Below are 17,876 nucleotides of genomic sequence, written 5' to 3'. Positions count from 1 at the left end.
TAACAGCAACAAGCTTCTTTTTATTATTTAAGGATCTGGGTCTTTACACAAATACATGAAAAATTATTTAAATAAACGATAAGACTAAAAATGTCTACTAAATTTCATTTTCACTAAATTTAGAACAGCACAGTAGACAGATTTTGATCACCTTCACCTTTACATTTGATCCCTTATTTCAAAACTAATGAAGACCGCAAGCAAGCGCTGTGTGGAATTTAACCTCAGGAGAAGCAACAGATGGTTTTATGATGTGGGGAAAATCAAACAAACAAATGAAGTAGAATCTCAACATATGGCATTTCATTTACTACTAGTTGTGCAATATCCCTCTGCATCTTTCTCTGCAATTAAACTCTAAGACTGAAAAATAATGCGAGCGTGTAATCATGATTTCGGTGTGACAAATATCTTTTTTGGAGCGAGCATTCTCGTTCATAATAAGCACAGGTAGGACACACAGCTTCCTCTCACCCCCTTTAGAATTTCCTGGGATCATTGTGGGAAACAGTGATTAATACTGCAGACTTGCTGCACGTCCACACCTCAGTAACATGAAGGAATTAACCATGTCAGCGTGTGTTCCACCTTCCCAGCATGTGACTGATGAACAACTCTATTATTATAATCATTTTGATTTCCAGTAAGACACTTTCCTCACATCGTCAGATAATAAAGCTGATTGAGTCACACTTGGAAACGCAGATGATCAGATGATGGGAGGGTAGCTCTCTGACAACCACGCATCTAAATACATTTGTTTAATCTGAGCACAAAGAACTCGGAGTGTACAAGATCAGTCAGATTGCTTAGTCTCGTCAGTGTAGTTCACAATTGTTAAAACATGTACAGCAGGAATAAAATAAATTATTACAGTGCAGTGTAGGTTAATACAGCAAGGCAGAGTGAAGAACAAGTCCAGTCCAGTTCAGTTTGGAGAGACTTGTGTAAAAATATATTTAATAGTTTATTTTGTTGTTCTTCATTCCCACCAGGTATCCATTCGCCGCACACGTACTCTCTGCTTATAGTGGTATTCTTTCAGGTGCTTTTTCAACACATTTGGAATGGGAAGCAAGTTAATGCCATCATAGGTGGTGCAGCTGCTGATGACTGCTCGGCAGATGTGCTGCAGGCTGAAGGGCTGTGTGCGGTGGATGGGGTTGGAAAGCAGCGGCTCGAAGAACATGCAAGAGTTTGGGTCCTTGTAGTGCTCCAGCAATCCGGTAACCGTGGAGGCGTGGAAGACGCTGGGGTCATGCACATCAAAGCTAAAATTGTGGTTCCACTGTTCAATGCGTGCATGTAGTGAGCGGCCATAGCGGCGGAAGCTAACAGAGAAGAGGTAGTCTTCCTGGGCAGAGTCCCGCAGGAGGAACGTGCCCTCGGGCTTTCCCTCCAGCAGCGTCTCTGCCTCGTAGCGGTCCATGACCCCCCAGTAACACGACAGGTTGGTAATCTTCAGCAGGTCTGGAACTAAACAGTGAATGTAATCAATCTGAGTGTGAATGCGGTAGCCATCTTGAGATTTGTCATGCTCAGTCTGATGAACAACAACCTTAGAGGGCACACTGGTCCCCGTCACCTCTGGGTCAACCGGCGGGTCAGAGACAGTATCACTGGTGTGCACAGAGGCCGACGCTGAGGCTGAGGCTGAGGCTGAGGCTGAGGCCACCACCTCATCCAGAGTGTCCAAACAGCTCTGCAGTAGGAGCTGGTGCTGCTGCTGACTTTGGAGAAGAAGCTGCTGCTGCTGTTGACTTTGGAGAAGAAGCTGCTGCTGCTGCTGCTGATCAACAGAGGCTCTGTCAGCGCCGGCCAACTCATTCATACCATGAGCCAGCTTAGGGCCGTGCTTGTAGAGAGGGTTAATTTGGGCCGTCACCTCGAATGTGTGGATCTCTGCATTTGGTGGTGGCTCAACACCTTGTTCGATGCTGATGCGCCTGCGCTCTCGCAACCTATCATCTACATCCTCCACCACAGTAGCCACAGCAGGAGTTGGGGCGCTGCACACTACTGCAGAATCAAGCACAGGAGGCTTGGTGATGGGGGCTGTGTGTTGCTTAATGAGATACCACTTCTGAGCCAGCTCTGATCCTACAGGGAAAGGGCAGTCATCCAACATCAACTCACTGAGATGGATCTTACGCTTTGAGGAGGCGCAGGCGGTTGATGATGATGCTGATGATGATAGAGCCTGTGGTGCTGGTGCTGATGCTGCAGTGTGTGTCTTTATTGGGAAACACTGTCCCATGGCATCTTGGATTTTTTGCCGGAGAGTGCGACTGCTGCTTGACCCTCTGCTGTCACCTTCACTTGGTGGGGGTAACAAGTTGACAGAGCTGACTGTTCCCAGTCCTGGACTGGCTGTCGCATGTTCTTGTCCTAGTAAAGATGTAGTGACTTCCAAACCCTGCCATCTCCAACTCTCCTTCCGAGGAGAAGAGGAAGATTGCTCCCTGGTCTCTGCGTCACTTAACAGCTGACCATACTCAAAGCCATCACTGACTGGTCGCTCAGCTGCTGGTTCGTGGCAGGCAAGGCCTTTTTTCTTTCCCTTTCCAACTTTGCGTCCTGTATCTCGTCTCTCCTCTGACCGGCTCTGTCTCACCTTGGGACGGGCCCCCCTCTCTCGATCCTTCCCTCGGTTCCCTGATTCGTTTGGTAGTGACATGGTGGATTATGGGGTGAAATGGCAAATGTTGCACCACTCCAGGGAGTTGCCAAGGGATTACTTGTAATTGCAGTTAGATATTAGGAGGAAGTTTCCATCCACATTCCTAGTCTAAGATGTCATTATCATTGTCCATGCATTGTGGCCATAGACTATATAGAACCTGCAAGACAAAATGAGAGAGTCATGGAAAGGAAACTGGTTGGTTTGTAATTTGTTTTCAGCAGTTGTTGTTATTTAATATGTTTATGTATTGTAATGTTGACTTGTCTGAACTGTGTTGGGTGTGTGGTGAACGTGACAATGAGTAAGGCAGGTCTGGAGCACTTACAGTTAACTAATGTCTTAATCATGGAATCATGCATCGTGCCACATGTATTTTCCTATATATAGGATGGGCCAGCTGGTTCTCAATTAACAGAACCCCGCACAATGAATTACTTTTATTATTTTAACATTGTTAAGGTTATTAAAATGATATTTCATTGTGCTGAGAACTAATTGTTAGTATTATAACGTTCTGTCATTTTGACGGTTGGTTTTAACTACCACAGTTTTCATGAATATGACGAATCTGCGACTATAAACGTATGGCGTTATTCCGTTAGGCTGAATTTTAAAAAAATCGAACCCGACAGACAACACGACCACCAGTTTAACTGTAACACGAGTCCAACCTGCAGTGAGATTTACCAAAACACTTTTTTTTTTTGGAGAAAACTCTCTGTAAATTGCATTGTCGTTTATTTTAGCTTTAAACTTGTTGACTACCGAGTTCATTGTTCTTTCATAGAAACAAACAAAAAGCATCTGACACAGAAGAAGACAAGAAGTTTTGTCTCTTTGCTCAGTAACGTTGGATCCATCGTCCCACACGGCGAACACACTCACAAGCCGGACAGCAGCAGACGGCTGCGCGTGGGATCACCTCATCTGAAGAAAGTGGATGGTCAACAAAAAGCAGACACCTTCCCATCTACTCCGCGACAGCGCGTTGAACGCGGAGCACGTTGGGTCGTCAAATCCCCCAGGCGAATGTGCGACTCGGATCACCCCTTCACCGTGAAGCATGCCGAGGGATTCCATCGACATTAGCTCCCGAGCTATCGTCGCAAGCGAGCAGCTGTTGTTAACTGTGGACCAGCTAACTCAGCTAGCGATCGGCTAACTTGGATACTTTCATCCCGTAGGGGCGAAATGTTAAGGTGTACTTACGGCCACTTGTGTGTCGCTTTCTCGAGGGCATCGACTGTGCGCAACGGGGCATTCCTCCGCGGTCGGTATGAGGCGACAGGAAGAAAGAGCGTGTGTTTCTCCTGAGATGAACTAGTGACGGTAACACGGCGGCTAGCGCACGTTAGCTCGGTAGGCTAGTGGGACCGTGCGACCCCGGAAGTAAAAAAAGGAAGTGGAGTAATTTGGGCGTCTGTCGCTGACAACAACACACAGTGACAGCGGTGAACGTGTGAGACAGAGAGAGGAAGACACAAACAAAGCACAAGTGAAGTTGCAAAAGAACTGAACCTCTTTTATTTGGACTGTCAAGGATCCGACGAATGCTGCACTTTCAGACCATTCACACACACACACGAGTGACAGTAGAAAAGTAGAGAGTAAGCATGTGACGCAAAGGGGTTCATCAAATATTAGAAAAATGTCTGGGGGGATAATAAGAATTAAATGTAAATTGTACAAGACAAATAAACGCAATGCAAGGCTGCATTAGTTCAATGATCAAGCCTGGCAGGGGACACCGGGTGGAGGTCCACAGGACACAGGCTCTGTACCTCCTGGTGGATGCTTTGTACGTAAACAAACAAACAAAAAACTACCCACACCAGGCTGGACTTGTGAAGTGCACTGCCCCAACTCTACTCATGGATCACTGGAATGTAAACATGGGGTAAACATATTCCTTGGCCTGTTGTAAGTGTTCAGTTTACTCATGATCCCATCATGTGTGGCTCAGATGAGCGTCGTCGTCCCCCGCTGCATCTTCATTAGGCCCAGACACTTGCAGGAGTCTGCTGCATTGTACCTATTTGTCGATTTTCACTAGTATGTAGACTGTCCAAAGCTTCAGAGGCCGTGAAAAAGGACAATCTGAGCCACTTGTAACATAACACAAGCAATATACAGTATAGTGAATAGTTTTTAAAAAAAAAGAAACGGTATTAAAGTTGTCAGCATTGCTCACTCGCTGAAGTCTTTTGAGGGCATGAGTGTGATGCTTTTAGTAAGTCAGATCTATCCAAGAGCCTGCTCTGAAGAAAGAAGTTCATGACTAGAACACTACTCAAGACCATTACATCATCTTGTGGAGCATACTGGAGCTGTGCATTTCAGGCACCACATGAACAGTTTGTCAGGACATGACAGCTAACAGCTCAAATCGCCAGGTCAGGAAGGCTATTCTCCTCTCGTCACCGCATGACCAGAAAAGCAGACGTTATATGACTCGTACAGGAATCACTTGAAAAAAAAAATCTACTGACTCGCAGGGAGTCCGTGAATAAAGGGGGTAGAAGGCTTTTGATTTCAGGCTCCACCCGGCCAGCTCATGTGCGAGAAGGCTTCAGTTTCTTTAATGTGTTACATAATGAGACAATGGAGAATTCATGACATCACTTAACATGAATCGGGCATTATCCCAGAGAGATGTAAACATTTAGGCGATATAAACATACAACATTAGTCGCAAGATTCCTTGCTCTCTTGCTGTTGGTGACACTGGGTGCCATCAACCACCATGTCCTCTATCTACAACAGTGCTGTATTAGTGTGGCAAAACATGCGATTATAGAAATTAAGCATAAGTTATCAATATCAAGGGAGAGTAAAAAATACAATTGGAAAAGATATCTGTAAATAACCATCTTTTTTTTTACTAGACCGACCTCCTATGGCTCTGCTGAAATAAAAATGTGAATGGTTGTCCCTGCCTTAAGATGTAACCAAAAGTTAAGACCATATTACACATACATGCACCTCCGCTCTGCCACATTCAAAGACAGAGGCTGTATAAGACTTTGTTTTTGATTCAACACTGATACCACATGATAATGTTTGGGTTCTGAAACTGAAACACACAGAGACACAAACAGAAAACATGGGACATCGTCAAGCGCCTTGAAAATTATGATTCATCAAATCATCACGTTGGCCGTCTGAGGAAGCGGGCACTGTGAGGGGGAGGGCGCTGCGCTCCAGAGCATCTATTACAAGATCAAGCTTCATTTTCCAAAGCCAATTGCAAGGGGGCCAGAGAGTTGAAATAGGTTTCATTTCGTTTTCTCACCCAGCATTAGAGTGTAAATTGAAAACACTTTACCCCTCTTGCTTTTATCAATTGAATATCAAAGCAGCTCTTGCACAGTACGATCCACACAGGCCCGCTCTGGGATTACTCGGCACAAAATGAGATTCATCATCATTTATGTAGTAGGGCATCAAATGACAGAGACAAATTGCAGCTGGCATTAAGTCTTCAAACTGCTGTTTTTTTGTTGTTGTTGTTTTGTTATTTTACAAAATTATACCATTCTGTTGCATTTCACTACAAATAGCCTTCTCAAATTAACCATCGTAAAACCTTTCTCTTTGGCTTTGTAGAAGTTAAGAGGAGGACAGTCACTTCTACTTTGACTACGTGTTCAGGAAAAGAAAAAAAAAATAAGGGGTATAAGTTTTTTCTCAATCCTTTTGGTCCTCCGTCTCTTGCCTTTGCAACAAAAACAGCTTCTCTTGAGAAGATAAAAAGAACCAAGGAAAGGTGTCTCGAGTTTTCAACCAACACAAGCTCTCACTATCATCAGTTATAGAACAATTAAGGTGGCTACGAAGTGTATATCAACACCCGTCTAACAAGTTGAACCTTTCCTCGAGTTGATTCTTGGGCCAATTCCAATTGCCTAATATCACAGATAATTGTTAATAAAAAGTGCCTTACCTCGGGCTAGACATTTTTTTAAATTACACATTATGCGGTGTGTTCTGGATAGAAAGCCCTGCTCCATGGCAGAGGGAAAAGAAAAGTAACTCATAGGGCAGAAACCCTTTAAGACAGCACCAATCAACCGTTTTTCTCTCAGACCGTGGCAAACTGAGCCTCTGCACACCATGTCACAGTCCTGCAGGTGACATGGAGCAGATTCCACAGTTAACCTTTTTTTTTCTCTGTCCTGCAATATAATAATCATCTGTATTCCATTTTTAATAAACTTAGTTGTATATAATAAAGTAGAAAAATATTAGAGAACATATACACAGTTTTTTGTCATTTTGTAGTGACTGCTTTGCCTGGTTTTCTTAAGCATACGTAATATCTTTGTGCTGGGTGATGAGGAACTGAACAGGCCTCAAATGAAGTGTATTTTTCCTTTCTCCTGTTCATATCGTTGATGTCCGGTCTGTTCCATCTGCAGAGGAGATTAAAAAAGAAATTATTTCCAGGACATTTACAATCATGCAATATATGGCTCCATTCACTATCGTAGAGTGCTACTTCTTTTCCTCCGATCTCACTCGCAGAAAAAAGTTATTGATGCCTTCTTATGTGTCCATTAATCTTTATATTCATTGCCTTTAATGCATTTTTATGGCATACCTGCCAGTGAACCTAGCATATGGTATATTTATTAGACGCATTGCTTGATGAGTAGGGGGGGGGGGGGGGGGGGGGGGGGGGGGGATCAAGGTGCATGCGCCCCACAGAAAAAGTTTGTTCATTAAAGCCTAAACTTGGGGCCTGTGGTATATTTTTAATGCAACCTTTCCATCAAATACACATCAAAATCAAGCATTGTATTAAAATATGTCAATTACACGTTCTAAGTCAAGCCTGTCATATAAAGGCCCGTTACCTTCTGCAGTTGAGTTAACTAAAAGCCCAGTCACTATTTGAGCAAATAAAATAATTACTCTCAGTGAGTAGTTGATAGTTGTGTGAGATTTACCAGTACCAGGCTGCTGAGCAATACTCACCCCCTAAGGCATGCTCTGTCATACTGAGGCACAGTGACTCCAGCGTGGGGTTGATCTCCAGGTCAGCACCTGGAACTTGGCATTCTGGGGAATGAGTAAAAGTATTTTCGTTCAAAGTAAGATTAAGCTTTATGTTATGGTAAGGAGACGGTGTATTTTTCATGCTTTAAATTTACAATATCCAAAATCCGGTTTAAAGAGAAATACAGAGTTTATATGTGAAATATAATAGCTCTAATACTAGTTGTGATTTTCAGAAAATGTGTAGGCCTGATAATAATAACAAAATGACTAATAATAAATTCACTGAGTAGCCGTAGCTGAACATGTACCAAGTCCAAGTGCCTGTTGTTAATGTTTATTAGATTATGGAGCTACTTTCAATCCTATTTTATTTGTATAGCACCAAATCACAACAACTTTGACCTCTCAAACGGAGAGAAATAAAGTAATTGAAAGTGGAATTAGTTTGCAATCGTTTCATCTTCTGATAACTCGTGTTACTTATTATAATGGAATTTGTTCCAAAATGCAGAAAAACAATATCATTAGAAAAAGATCCCATTATGAAGTGCCAAACTCACAGGGTCAAGTGTAATTATTTAAATCATTTTAAATCGGAACAAACTCAGCATGCCATGAAACTACAGCTGAAACATGCCGTTAACCAATTAAAAACCTGATTATGAATTTGAAAAATTATTTTCACTACGTGAAATGAAAACATCAAATTGAATGTAATTTGTCCACACATGTAGGTGGGTCACACCATTTCACCTCTGAAATCCTCTTAGCTAATTCTATGGCTGAAGTAAAGTGTTTCTTATTTTGTCGAGCATGAGACAGAGCGTACATTTCACTTGCGTAAAAAACCCAGAATGTAACCACACAAGAACCACTCGAGATGTATTCTGATATCAAGCGTAAAGTGAATTCTGTCTCAAGTGGACGCAGACATGATATGTAAGTGGTCTGAGGAGGGACAGAATGTGAATCAAACCACAGGACACAGGCCAGTGACGATCATCTGGGTGTTACATTTGACCCTTGACTGATCTTTATGTTCAGCTGCAAGACTGTGCAGTGATGTGAAGGGTGATGCCGTAACAATTTTAAATTGGATTCTTTCGGAGTACCCAAGAGAATGCACTATTGAAATCCATACTTTTGTTTTATGTTGTCTCTCTACATGTACACATGTTTGATCCCTTGGTTTGCTATGATCTGTTACAGTTAATATGTTATTAATCTTTATCACTATAGGAGGATTTTCTAAGATAACTTGAAGTGAAAGTCTATAATGGATTTACTGAAATCTGTATTATTATCAGATGCTTCTTATGAATTGTTACTTTTTTTAAGAACCCAAAACTCACTTCTAAATAAACGATTAGATTAACCATTTCCAGTGTTAGCTTAAAGAGCTTATTTTATTTTAAAAACATAAGGAGTTCTATATAAGCGACATAAAGGCAATATTTCTGTAGTAAAATGTAAAACAGGACTAAAGGACGGCAAAACTGACAGTATATCAAAATGTAAACACAGCCGGGCATAGACTGTGGGTTAGAGCATGCACCCACGTTACTGTAGAATAAAAAAGGTTTGACTTCACACAATACCTTGCTGCTGGAACATGAGCATGGTCTGTGGGGAAGTGTGGACAGGGAGTGAGTGGGTCCGCTGCACAGTGCTGCGACTCTGACTTGGCATGCTGTTACTGCCCCCGGGGTTGGCAAACCACAAGTTCTACAGAGGAAAATACAAGGTCTCATTACATGATTCCCACTCACTCGGTGAGGTTGACGTGGTTTGATTATCTTTCAGCTAAATCATTACATAATGACTCGATTTATATTAAAATATGATGCATAACCCCAGCTGATTAAACTAACGTCTCCTGTTTTTCCATTTATCTCCCCATAAGAACAGATGTTTACTATTGTGCATTATGGCCAATAATCATGTGAGTAAACACCTTCGGGTACAGTGAAAAGACATGCTACGAAGAGTCAGTATGCACTCAGGTTCAATTATCCTAAACAAACTACTTTAAGCTGTATAATCAGCTTTTAGTGCAAAAGTTTTTTTTCAACCCCATATTTTCTTTTTTGTCCTCAATTTAATGCAAGCTTGATGCCACAAAATGGCATTAAAATGCCCATACGATGACAGGAATACATACTTGTCTACCCTGGCCTGACAGCACAGGGTTAGTGAGTGTGTGGCGTGGAGATGCTCCCCCTATACCACCAGGACTCAGAAGACTTATGCGCCCAGCTTGGAGTCCACGAGGAGTCATCTGGAACTGCCTTTGCCCTCGTCGCGCTACACTTCCACTCACAGAACCAGCTGTGGGGAGGGAGTTGGACCCATACGTCCAGCTGGAGTGAAAAGAAAAGAAAGAAAAATCAACACAAAAAAACAAGGGAAATCACATCAGAGATGAGTGAGTCAAGAGACCTGCTGAAGTTATGCAGTCATTTTAATATGCAGATATTATTTGAAAAGGGAAGGGAACGTGTGCCAGAATAATAGTGAGACTGTAGGATTGAGTGCAGAGAGTATTACAGTTAGATCATGTGACATCACCCTGCCAAAGAGGGAGATCAGAGATAAAAGAGAGCAGGATCTTAACAGAGCCTCACCCTTTCTGTCGGTACACAGGCATGTCCAGCATAGCTTTCCGAGGGAACAGGCGGAGCAGTTTGAGGACCTGCTGCTTCCAGGAGACCAGCCTTTTCTTGTGAGTTTCTGTGAAAGCCTGACGCAGAGAAAAAAAAGAGAGACAGCAGAAGAAAAAAGGCATCCGATTTTCAAAAAGGATTAGTAAGTGTATCGGGAGATGCTTCTGATATTTTAGATTTTTTACAGAAAAAGTTAAAAGAGTTTTATCATTCATTATTCTTTGTTACCAACAATTTATGTACATCTATCTTTATGATATTTTAATTATTTTGTGTATTAGGTGCTACAGGGTTGAGGTTTGGGAAGCATTATTACACTAGGAGACGTGGCGGACCAAAATTATGAAAAAATGGCTTAGAGTTCAGAGGGTTAAGACACATTTACATCACTGCATGCAATTGACTGAAACATATTCACTAAATGAAAACACTTGGACATGCAGATTCTCACCTCATGTGTTAGACATTTCTCAATGAGCTGAAGGTAACAGCTGATATTCTCCTCATCTGGCCTCGACACCAGCAGCTGGGTGCACACTGAAAAACAAAAGAGTCTGGGTTTATATGTTCATGTCCACAAAGTAAATTTTGGTGGACATGTAAGGAAGTATCCTGTAAGCACAAATAACATAACTACCAATTTTTAGATAAATATCAGATCAGATCAGAAAAAATCCATCATATTCTTACCTTTGCCCATGACACGGGTGAACTGTCCAGCAATGTCGCCGTCTGAGATGGGTGTGGCTGTGGAGTCTCCATCACAGGGAGGTGGGTTGTGGGACTGGAAGCCCTCAGAGACTGACTCTTTATCGGCTCCTGTTTTTGTTGCCTCAGAAAGTGAGCTGGTGTCTCCGGCAGGCTGCGCTGCACTTGGTGGGCTGTAGGCCTTGATGGGTGTGATGATGATCAGCTGCAGCTCCTGCAGGGCGTTACGAAGGTTCCCCCCTTCCAAAATATCCTGACAAGAGACGACAACATCATTTCCACATGCTGTATAAGCTTTGAGTTTAAGGGTGACGTTGTGAGTAAATATCCAAGCTGTAAATCTCGTTTTCAAGCTTTAAGAGCAAATGTGCTCCACAGAACTATCTTAGAGGAAGTAACTGAATCTCGACCATCCCCCCTTTATATCTGTGCCAAAAGAAGAATGGGGATTTCCCGGTGCAAAAGTCACAAGATCATCAATGAAAACATACTCATGAACATCCTTAATCAGTATGACTAAAATTTCACAAGGAAAAAATACTGTTGCCCCCCTTTTTTTAGCGTTATGAGAATAACATCATCCCATTTGAGTTACCTTTTCTAAAGACTTGAGCACACTCTGCCTCTCTCGCAGTTTCTGGATGCTCAAGGCAATCTTATGCCGTGCTCCTTTAGTGACATTCTAAAATGGAAAGATCAAAAAAATAACAAGACACAGGAAAGTCATTTCTTGTGGGAACAATAGGCAATTACATAATATCACTAAATAACAAAGCTAATTACCATCTGTTTCATTAAAGCCAAGGGGCAGAGGCAAAATCACACCGTTTGTGACTGGCTGGATATAACTGTAGGGTGCATTGCTTAATTTCATGCCTCATTGAGAGTTGATGTATCATCAGGTTTGAAGACAGTAATGTTCACAGTTGATAAGGAGGGTGGAATAACCAAAGCCCTGTCCTAGTGTATGTAAAAGGGAGTTTAAAAACCTGTGACTCAAGGTGGTGCTCTGTGAGAATCATCATCTCTTCATAGGTCATCTGGGAGAAAAGCGATGCATATTTATGAAGACGGAGACTTTTCAACCATGCAGGAACATCTGAAACAAAACACATAGCCAAGTCATGTTACATTTCATATTATATCCCCACAGCTGTTCGCTGTGCACGGATTTTAGCAGAGCCAAAAGGCGTAAGTGCCCTTGGCTCAAATAGGTAGAGAACTTTGACCTTTCATGCCACTGCCATCCTCCTGGAAAGTGTTTCGAGCGGAGCCATGTTCTTCTGTCTGCTCACTGCCTGAGGAGGCTACGCTGCTCTGGGGTGAAAGAGGTGCATGGTCGGTGGGAATGAAGCTCTGTCGTCCCCCTGCATCATCCTGGCAAATCCACTCAGAGCCACAAGCGTGGGGACTGGAAGGAATAACGCACATGGACTTCTTCAGAGGGCTGGGCTGCAACTGCCCACATAGACCTGACAAAGGAAACAATCCAGGTGTGAGCAACAACGGAAGACAATCCCATTTTTAAGAAAGGATAACATTACATTCTAGGACTTTTGAACAAATGCCCATTTGCAAAAATTTGCGAGAAATATTACCTGTGTTATTGCTGTTGATGGGAGAGGACATCCCGCCTGGGAAAGGCATGTGTCCGTTCTGGCCTGGTGGAGATGTGCTGGATGATGGGGACTTGTCATGCCAGGCATGGCCAGGGTCCAGAGCCTCAGCGGAGCTGGGCCATTCATCTGAGCCCTGGCGTGGGTGGTAGGGGCTGGATGGGGCCCGGGGAGCGTAGCCACTGGATAGGTGTTCCTCCAGGTGGTTTAGCCACATGGCCAGAGAGGTGCGGTCATCCAGTGTGGTGGCAGGGTGGATAAGAGCATAGGACAGCAGCTGTCTGCTCTCTTCCACAAACAGGCTGCTCTCAATCGTGTGACTCAACACCTTCTGCAGCAGCTTCATATACTCACATTTGGCCTCGCTGTTGCGCGGTTGCAGCAGAGGCAGGTGGGACAGCAGCAAGGACACCACTTTCTCTTTTGGCTCCTGATGCCACTGATTGACAATTGCTAATAACAGCAGGAAAGCAGAATTGTACCAGTGATTAATATTATATTAATGATTTAATATAAGCCTTATTCAATTTTAGAAAAATATATAATTAAAAATGTTTCACACTAAGAGAAAACCGACAGCACATGATAAAACACTCAAGGTACCTGCATTGTTGGCCTCGGCTTCGAGGATGTGGATCTCTGTGCAGTCTGCCAGCCAGTGTTCCAGGCAGATGTGTAAGAAGCGAGCCTGGGTGCGGGACACCCGCTTCAGGAGGGACAACAGTGCCACCGTCTGTTCACACTCATTCCAGCCTTTGAACCAATCTGTGAGGATACCTACTTGGTCTCGGAACATCATGGCGTGTCTCCTCAGTAAGGAGAACAGGAATGTGTGGGTGGGGAGGGGGCTTCTGAAAACACTGCTCTCTCAAACACAGACAGGATCAGTCTCACCCCGCACAGCGGGGGCGTACTTGCAACAGTCCTGGGATCCCCTCAGACTGGACCGAGGGGCCCTCACATGGTTCAGGTGCAGAAAGAACTGCAGACAGGAATGCCGCGTGGATTATTGGGACGTTGTCTTATGAAGCGAGTCTAAAAGTGTGTCAATTGTAGTCAGTAATGAGGCAAACAGGAAAATCCCTTTTTTCAGTCTTGAGGGTTCAGGATCACATCATCCATGCCCTGTTAAATAAACAAAAAGACAGAGAGAAAAATCAACTTAAGAATTTTAAAATCTTCACAAACCACACACTTCAGCAAACATCCATTCCAAATGTATCTTTTCTAATTTGACTGATGAGTGTTTAAACGGATTAAGTCTATCCATACATCGGATTTTGTAATGGAATATGCTCTTTCTGCGGTTCCTACGACATTTTTTAAAATAAATTTAACAACAGGTTTCTGCCCCAAAGGAGTTGGACAGTTGATTTGTTTTCTTTAAATTAAAGAGATGAATCATCAGTTACAGCACAACTGAACTGACAGTGGGAGACTGATCCAGACGAAAAAAATACACACAGGCCAATATAGGACAGACTGCATCAACCAGTTATGATGTGAAAAGAATGGGAGTATACGAGGGAGACAATATCAAACAGGAGACTACATGTATAATTCACATCACACAGGTTCACCATCAAAACAAATAGGCCAATGTTCACGGTGCTGTAGGGATGTTATTCAGTAAGAGCTTACTGATGAACGATATCCCTTCACTGAGACTCTTACCAATCTTGATCATGCAGCTTGAATCATATTGTAATGACAAAGGCACAAGTCATTCACAGAAGATGTGACGAATATGTTGTAAAAGAGACGAGAGTCCAGGCCACTCACACTCGGGAATTAAAAGAGCATTAAAAAACAGGCTGCTATCCAAAGACCGAGGGGCAGACGTCGGTGCCCTGCGTTTGCAACACATACTCGTTGCGAGCTTCATCTGTGACACAGTTCGTAGTGAACGTTACATGTCACAACTACGAACTGCCGACGACCTCGCACGGTAACACCTGTAACATCCTCAGCAGCACTTACATTCAGATCACTAACACGTGTCGTCTGGCCCGCAGCTCTGCTCGGCACAGGGCTGCCGTGATTATCCCTGTGAGCTTTATTAAGTCCGAGCAGGTTCGCGTTACACCCGGCAGCCTAGCATTAGGTAGCCGCTAGCCGGAGTTAGCTCGGTCGGCCTAGTCGGTGATGAGGGATTCGGGATTTGTATTGTTTTTCGTCGGCGGCAAACACGGCGACGTCAGAACGCGGTTCAAACCGAAGGCGGGTCGTAGCTCGGTGCCTAGACGAAGTCGCGAGGGTGGGGAGTTACAAGAAAAGCACACGGAAGGTTTGTTGTTTACCTTTGTCAGTTGTCACTGGTTAGCGAGCTAGGCTAAGGTGCTAACGCACAGCTAGCTCGACGGCGGGGTAGTGCTAGCTCAGTGCTAACGCTAGCAGCTGCTTAGCTAGCGAGTTTTTGCTAATAGATGCAGTAACGCTGGTCCAGCGGAAAGAAGCGTCGACTCAGGTCCCGTGCGTGCTTGTTCCTCGGGGGTGTTCCTCTACAGCGGCGGGGTCAAACACACCAAGTTCGAGAGTGTACGTATATTAAAAAAGAAGGTTTATTGCAATACAGAAAACAGAGAGTGTACGCCTGTAGACATCTACTTCGATTTTGAGTTGACGTAAGACGTGGGCGTGACGTCACACGTCTGGACGGCACGTCGTGTTCCTCCTCCACAGCCTGTGGAATGAAAAGATGTAGACTCAGATCAAATCCTGACATACATATTGGGTGATTTTTAATATTACACAGATAGACACATATTTTTATAAAATAGACACACGTGGGCGTGGTCATTCTTTTTCATTTTAGAATAATTTGTTAATTATATTTCTGGTTGATCCAGCTATTACGGATGATTGGAATGGAATTAAACTATCAACTCTGGGCAACCTGGTCCACCACCAACAGCTGACCCAGTTGAGAAAGACCTAAATGATTAACTGAGAATCCAAAATAAATCTTATTGTTCTTTCAGCACTGGAGTCAACTAGTGTGTGTTTGTTAAGTAGAGCATAGTGAACGGGGGAGTGACTTACCTGGTGCAATACAACATTGATAGAAGACTTTCCATTTTATATCATCCCCATATGATAATGGAAGATGAAAGTAAACCTTCAGTAAACAGATAGGAATACACAACCTATGGTGATATTGACAGCCTCAGTATGGGTGTTTTTAATTGAACACCCCTGTCTCTGCTGTCATTCCAACATTCTATTTTTGGGTTTACATCTTTTTTTTTTGGTATTATCTAAGCATTAAAAGATGGTCACAGGCTTTCATCCAACAAAGCACTGAGCTTCACGGCCGCATCGACTTGTGTTGTTGAAAAGAGGAAGCACCAATGCATGTTGTCGCTGTGCCTCCTCCCCTTGCCGCCTAAAGGAGGATCTCCTGACAGTCTGAGAGTAGCTGTCAGTCTGTTGCAAACTGTTTCTCGAAGGCAGCGTCCCCCTGAAGACAGGAGGGCGAAAAAGAAACCTTTGAAAATGGTAGGTGAAACTGATGCAATTGTTGGAAACATTTTTCCTTTTCTGTTCAAATTTAATGGATTTGATGAATTGTCGTTCAAACATGATCGTGTTAATCTTTTTTTCTTTACCATTGCGACACAAGTCGACCATCCCCCGCACTCTTTCACACAGGAAACTACATTCTTCTTCATGTTCCAGCACACACATTTCCTGCCCTCAATATGTCAAAATAATGTAGTAAATATTTAATGCATCCATGCATGTTTGATATCTGAACAGATCAAATAGATGTCACTTGCACTGTGTCTTTGTTTATATTTATGGCTTGTAGACCAATACGCTTAACCTCCTCAGAAGCACAGGAACTTAACCAGATGTTTTAATATTACTTACATTGACACGGTTTGAGAGGTATTTCTTTTATGCCATTTTGCAGTCAAGCACTCTGGTTGTGTGTGAGGTGGATGAAAGTCTGAAAGCTAAACTGAGAAAGTTTAGATTTCGAAAAGAGACAAACAATGCTGCCATACTAAGTAAGTATGACATCTCCACTCGAACACATCTGTAACATGATCAACGCAAATTCAAATCCCATATACACCATGTATTGGTGCATATATATAGCTTTCATAATCATTGTCATTTCTTAGTGAAAATAGACATGGAGAAACAACTTGTTATTCTTGAAGAGGAATATGAAGTAAGTAAGAATAGAGTATTTTTTTATTTATTTCATTTTTCAGTTTAAAGTAACGTAAAGCTCAACTTTGTCTTTTAGGACATCTCACTGGATGAGTTGAGAGAGGAACTTCCAGAACGGCAACCCAGATATCCTAACCGAATGTGGCACCATGAATATAGAAAACTCTCAAATTTACACAAAGTATATTTGCAAATGTATTCAGAGATCCTTGACAATAGTGCACATTCATCGTCTACAGCTGCAAGTACGCCCATGCTGATGGTAGAGTGTCTTACCCTCTGTGTTTCATCTTCTCCAGCCCGATGGGTAAGTAATGATCTTTTTCCATAGGTTTAACAATTTGAAGATTAACTAAACTGCGATTTTATGAAATTGGCATCAGTTGAATTAGTCAGTTTCATTCTTACAGGATGTAAGCCAGAGCAACAGATGATGTATGCAGGCAGCAAGAATCGACTGGTCCAAGCAGCAGAGCTCACTAAGGTAATTGTAACAAAATTTGGCCCATATTTTATTATGAAATTGAATGACCCACTTAACTATGCAAGAACATGACTGCTGTAGGCCAAATATACATATATCTGTGCATATACTGTAAATGAAAAATGTCATGCTTTCTAAAGGACCAACTAGAATCTCTGGCATCTTTTCCTGAACCTGCACCTGACAGCCACAAATCATGAGACTAAAACTAAAATGCAAAAAATACCTGCACTTGTTCCTCGGGCTCCTCATACTTTTGATTTTGCATCTGAATGGGACATTCTGTGCTTTACTCTGCAAGGTCTTTGAAACGAGAAGCGTTGATGACTTGACAGAGGAATGGCTGAAGAACCAACTGGCATTTTTTGGCTGAAAATTCCTATTTCCTGTACAAGATCTTTCTCTTTATAAAATCTACACCTCGATTTTGATTTTCAAATGTGTTTGTTCTTACTATTAAATAATAAATGTATGAAATTATGTTTTAATGTTGTTTTGCATTTAAACAATAAAGTTTTCCAACAAAAGTCTGAACCCAG

General features: G+C 42.7%; 3 protein-coding genes across 6 annotated transcripts; 1 reads left to right on the top strand and 2 right to left on the bottom strand.

Annotated features, from left to right (window-relative positions):
* On the bottom strand, positions 1 to 4,080 carry socs9 (suppressor of cytokine signaling 9). 2 transcript variants are annotated; one of them, XM_035622977.2, is made up of 2 exons: positions 3,893 to 4,080; positions 1 to 2,840 (listed from the first exon to the last, which is right to left on the bottom strand). In XM_035622977.2, the coding sequence occupies exon 2, from the start codon at positions 2,675 to 2,677 to the stop codon at positions 983 to 985; it is 1,695 nt and encodes a 564-aa protein (XP_035478870.2). In that variant the 5' UTR covers positions 2,678 to 2,840; positions 3,893 to 4,080; the 3' UTR covers positions 1 to 982. The 2 variants fall into 2 exon arrangements, with proteins under 2 accessions (XP_035478870.2, XP_035478873.2); XM_035622980.2 differs by lacking the exon at positions 3,893 to 4,080 and adding an exon at positions 3,569 to 3,880.
* Positions 4,081 to 4,179: 99 nt separating this feature from the next.
* On the bottom strand, positions 4,180 to 15,423 carry LOC118299353 (protein Smaug homolog 2). Its single transcript, XM_035622976.2, has 13 exons — positions 14,972 to 15,423; positions 13,275 to 13,796; positions 12,654 to 13,124; positions 12,285 to 12,527; positions 12,045 to 12,154; positions 11,651 to 11,737; positions 11,038 to 11,308; positions 10,799 to 10,884; positions 10,309 to 10,424; positions 9,846 to 10,044; positions 9,283 to 9,409; positions 7,661 to 7,744; positions 4,180 to 7,095 (listed from the first exon to the last, which is right to left on the bottom strand). Exons 2-13 carry the CDS (start codon positions 13,468 to 13,470, stop codon positions 7,067 to 7,069), a joined length of 2,019 nt encoding a protein of 672 aa, XP_035478869.1. The 5' UTR covers positions 13,471 to 13,796; positions 14,972 to 15,423; the 3' UTR covers positions 4,180 to 7,066.
* On the top strand, positions 14,521 to 17,864 carry gmfg (glia maturation factor, gamma). 3 transcript variants are annotated; one of them, XM_035622985.2, is made up of 8 exons: positions 14,521 to 14,619; positions 16,063 to 16,169; positions 16,588 to 16,684; positions 16,802 to 16,851; positions 16,930 to 16,979; positions 17,078 to 17,160; positions 17,264 to 17,337; positions 17,639 to 17,864. In XM_035622985.2, the coding sequence occupies exons 2-8, from the start codon at positions 16,167 to 16,169 to the stop codon at positions 17,708 to 17,710; spliced, it is 429 nt and encodes a 142-aa protein (XP_035478878.2). In that variant the 5' UTR covers positions 14,521 to 14,619; positions 16,063 to 16,166; the 3' UTR covers positions 17,711 to 17,864. The 3 variants fall into 3 exon arrangements, with proteins under 3 accessions (XP_035478878.2, XP_035478876.2, XP_035478877.2); XM_035622983.2 differs by lacking the exon at positions 14,521 to 14,619 and adding an exon at positions 14,802 to 14,958; XM_035622984.2 differs by lacking the exons at positions 14,521 to 14,619; positions 17,639 to 17,864 and adding exons at positions 14,802 to 14,958; positions 17,478 to 17,606.
* Positions 17,865 to 17,876: the final 12 nt, after the last annotated feature.

The sequence above is a fragment of the Scophthalmus maximus genome, chromosome 11, assembly GCF_022379125.1.
Source record: "Scophthalmus maximus strain ysfricsl-2021 chromosome 11, ASM2237912v1, whole genome shotgun sequence".
NCBI lineage: Eukaryota > Metazoa > Chordata > Actinopteri > Pleuronectiformes > Scophthalmidae > Scophthalmus > Scophthalmus maximus.
Note: the sequence above shows the minus strand (reverse complement) of the source record. Positions and strands in the feature narration are given on the sequence as shown.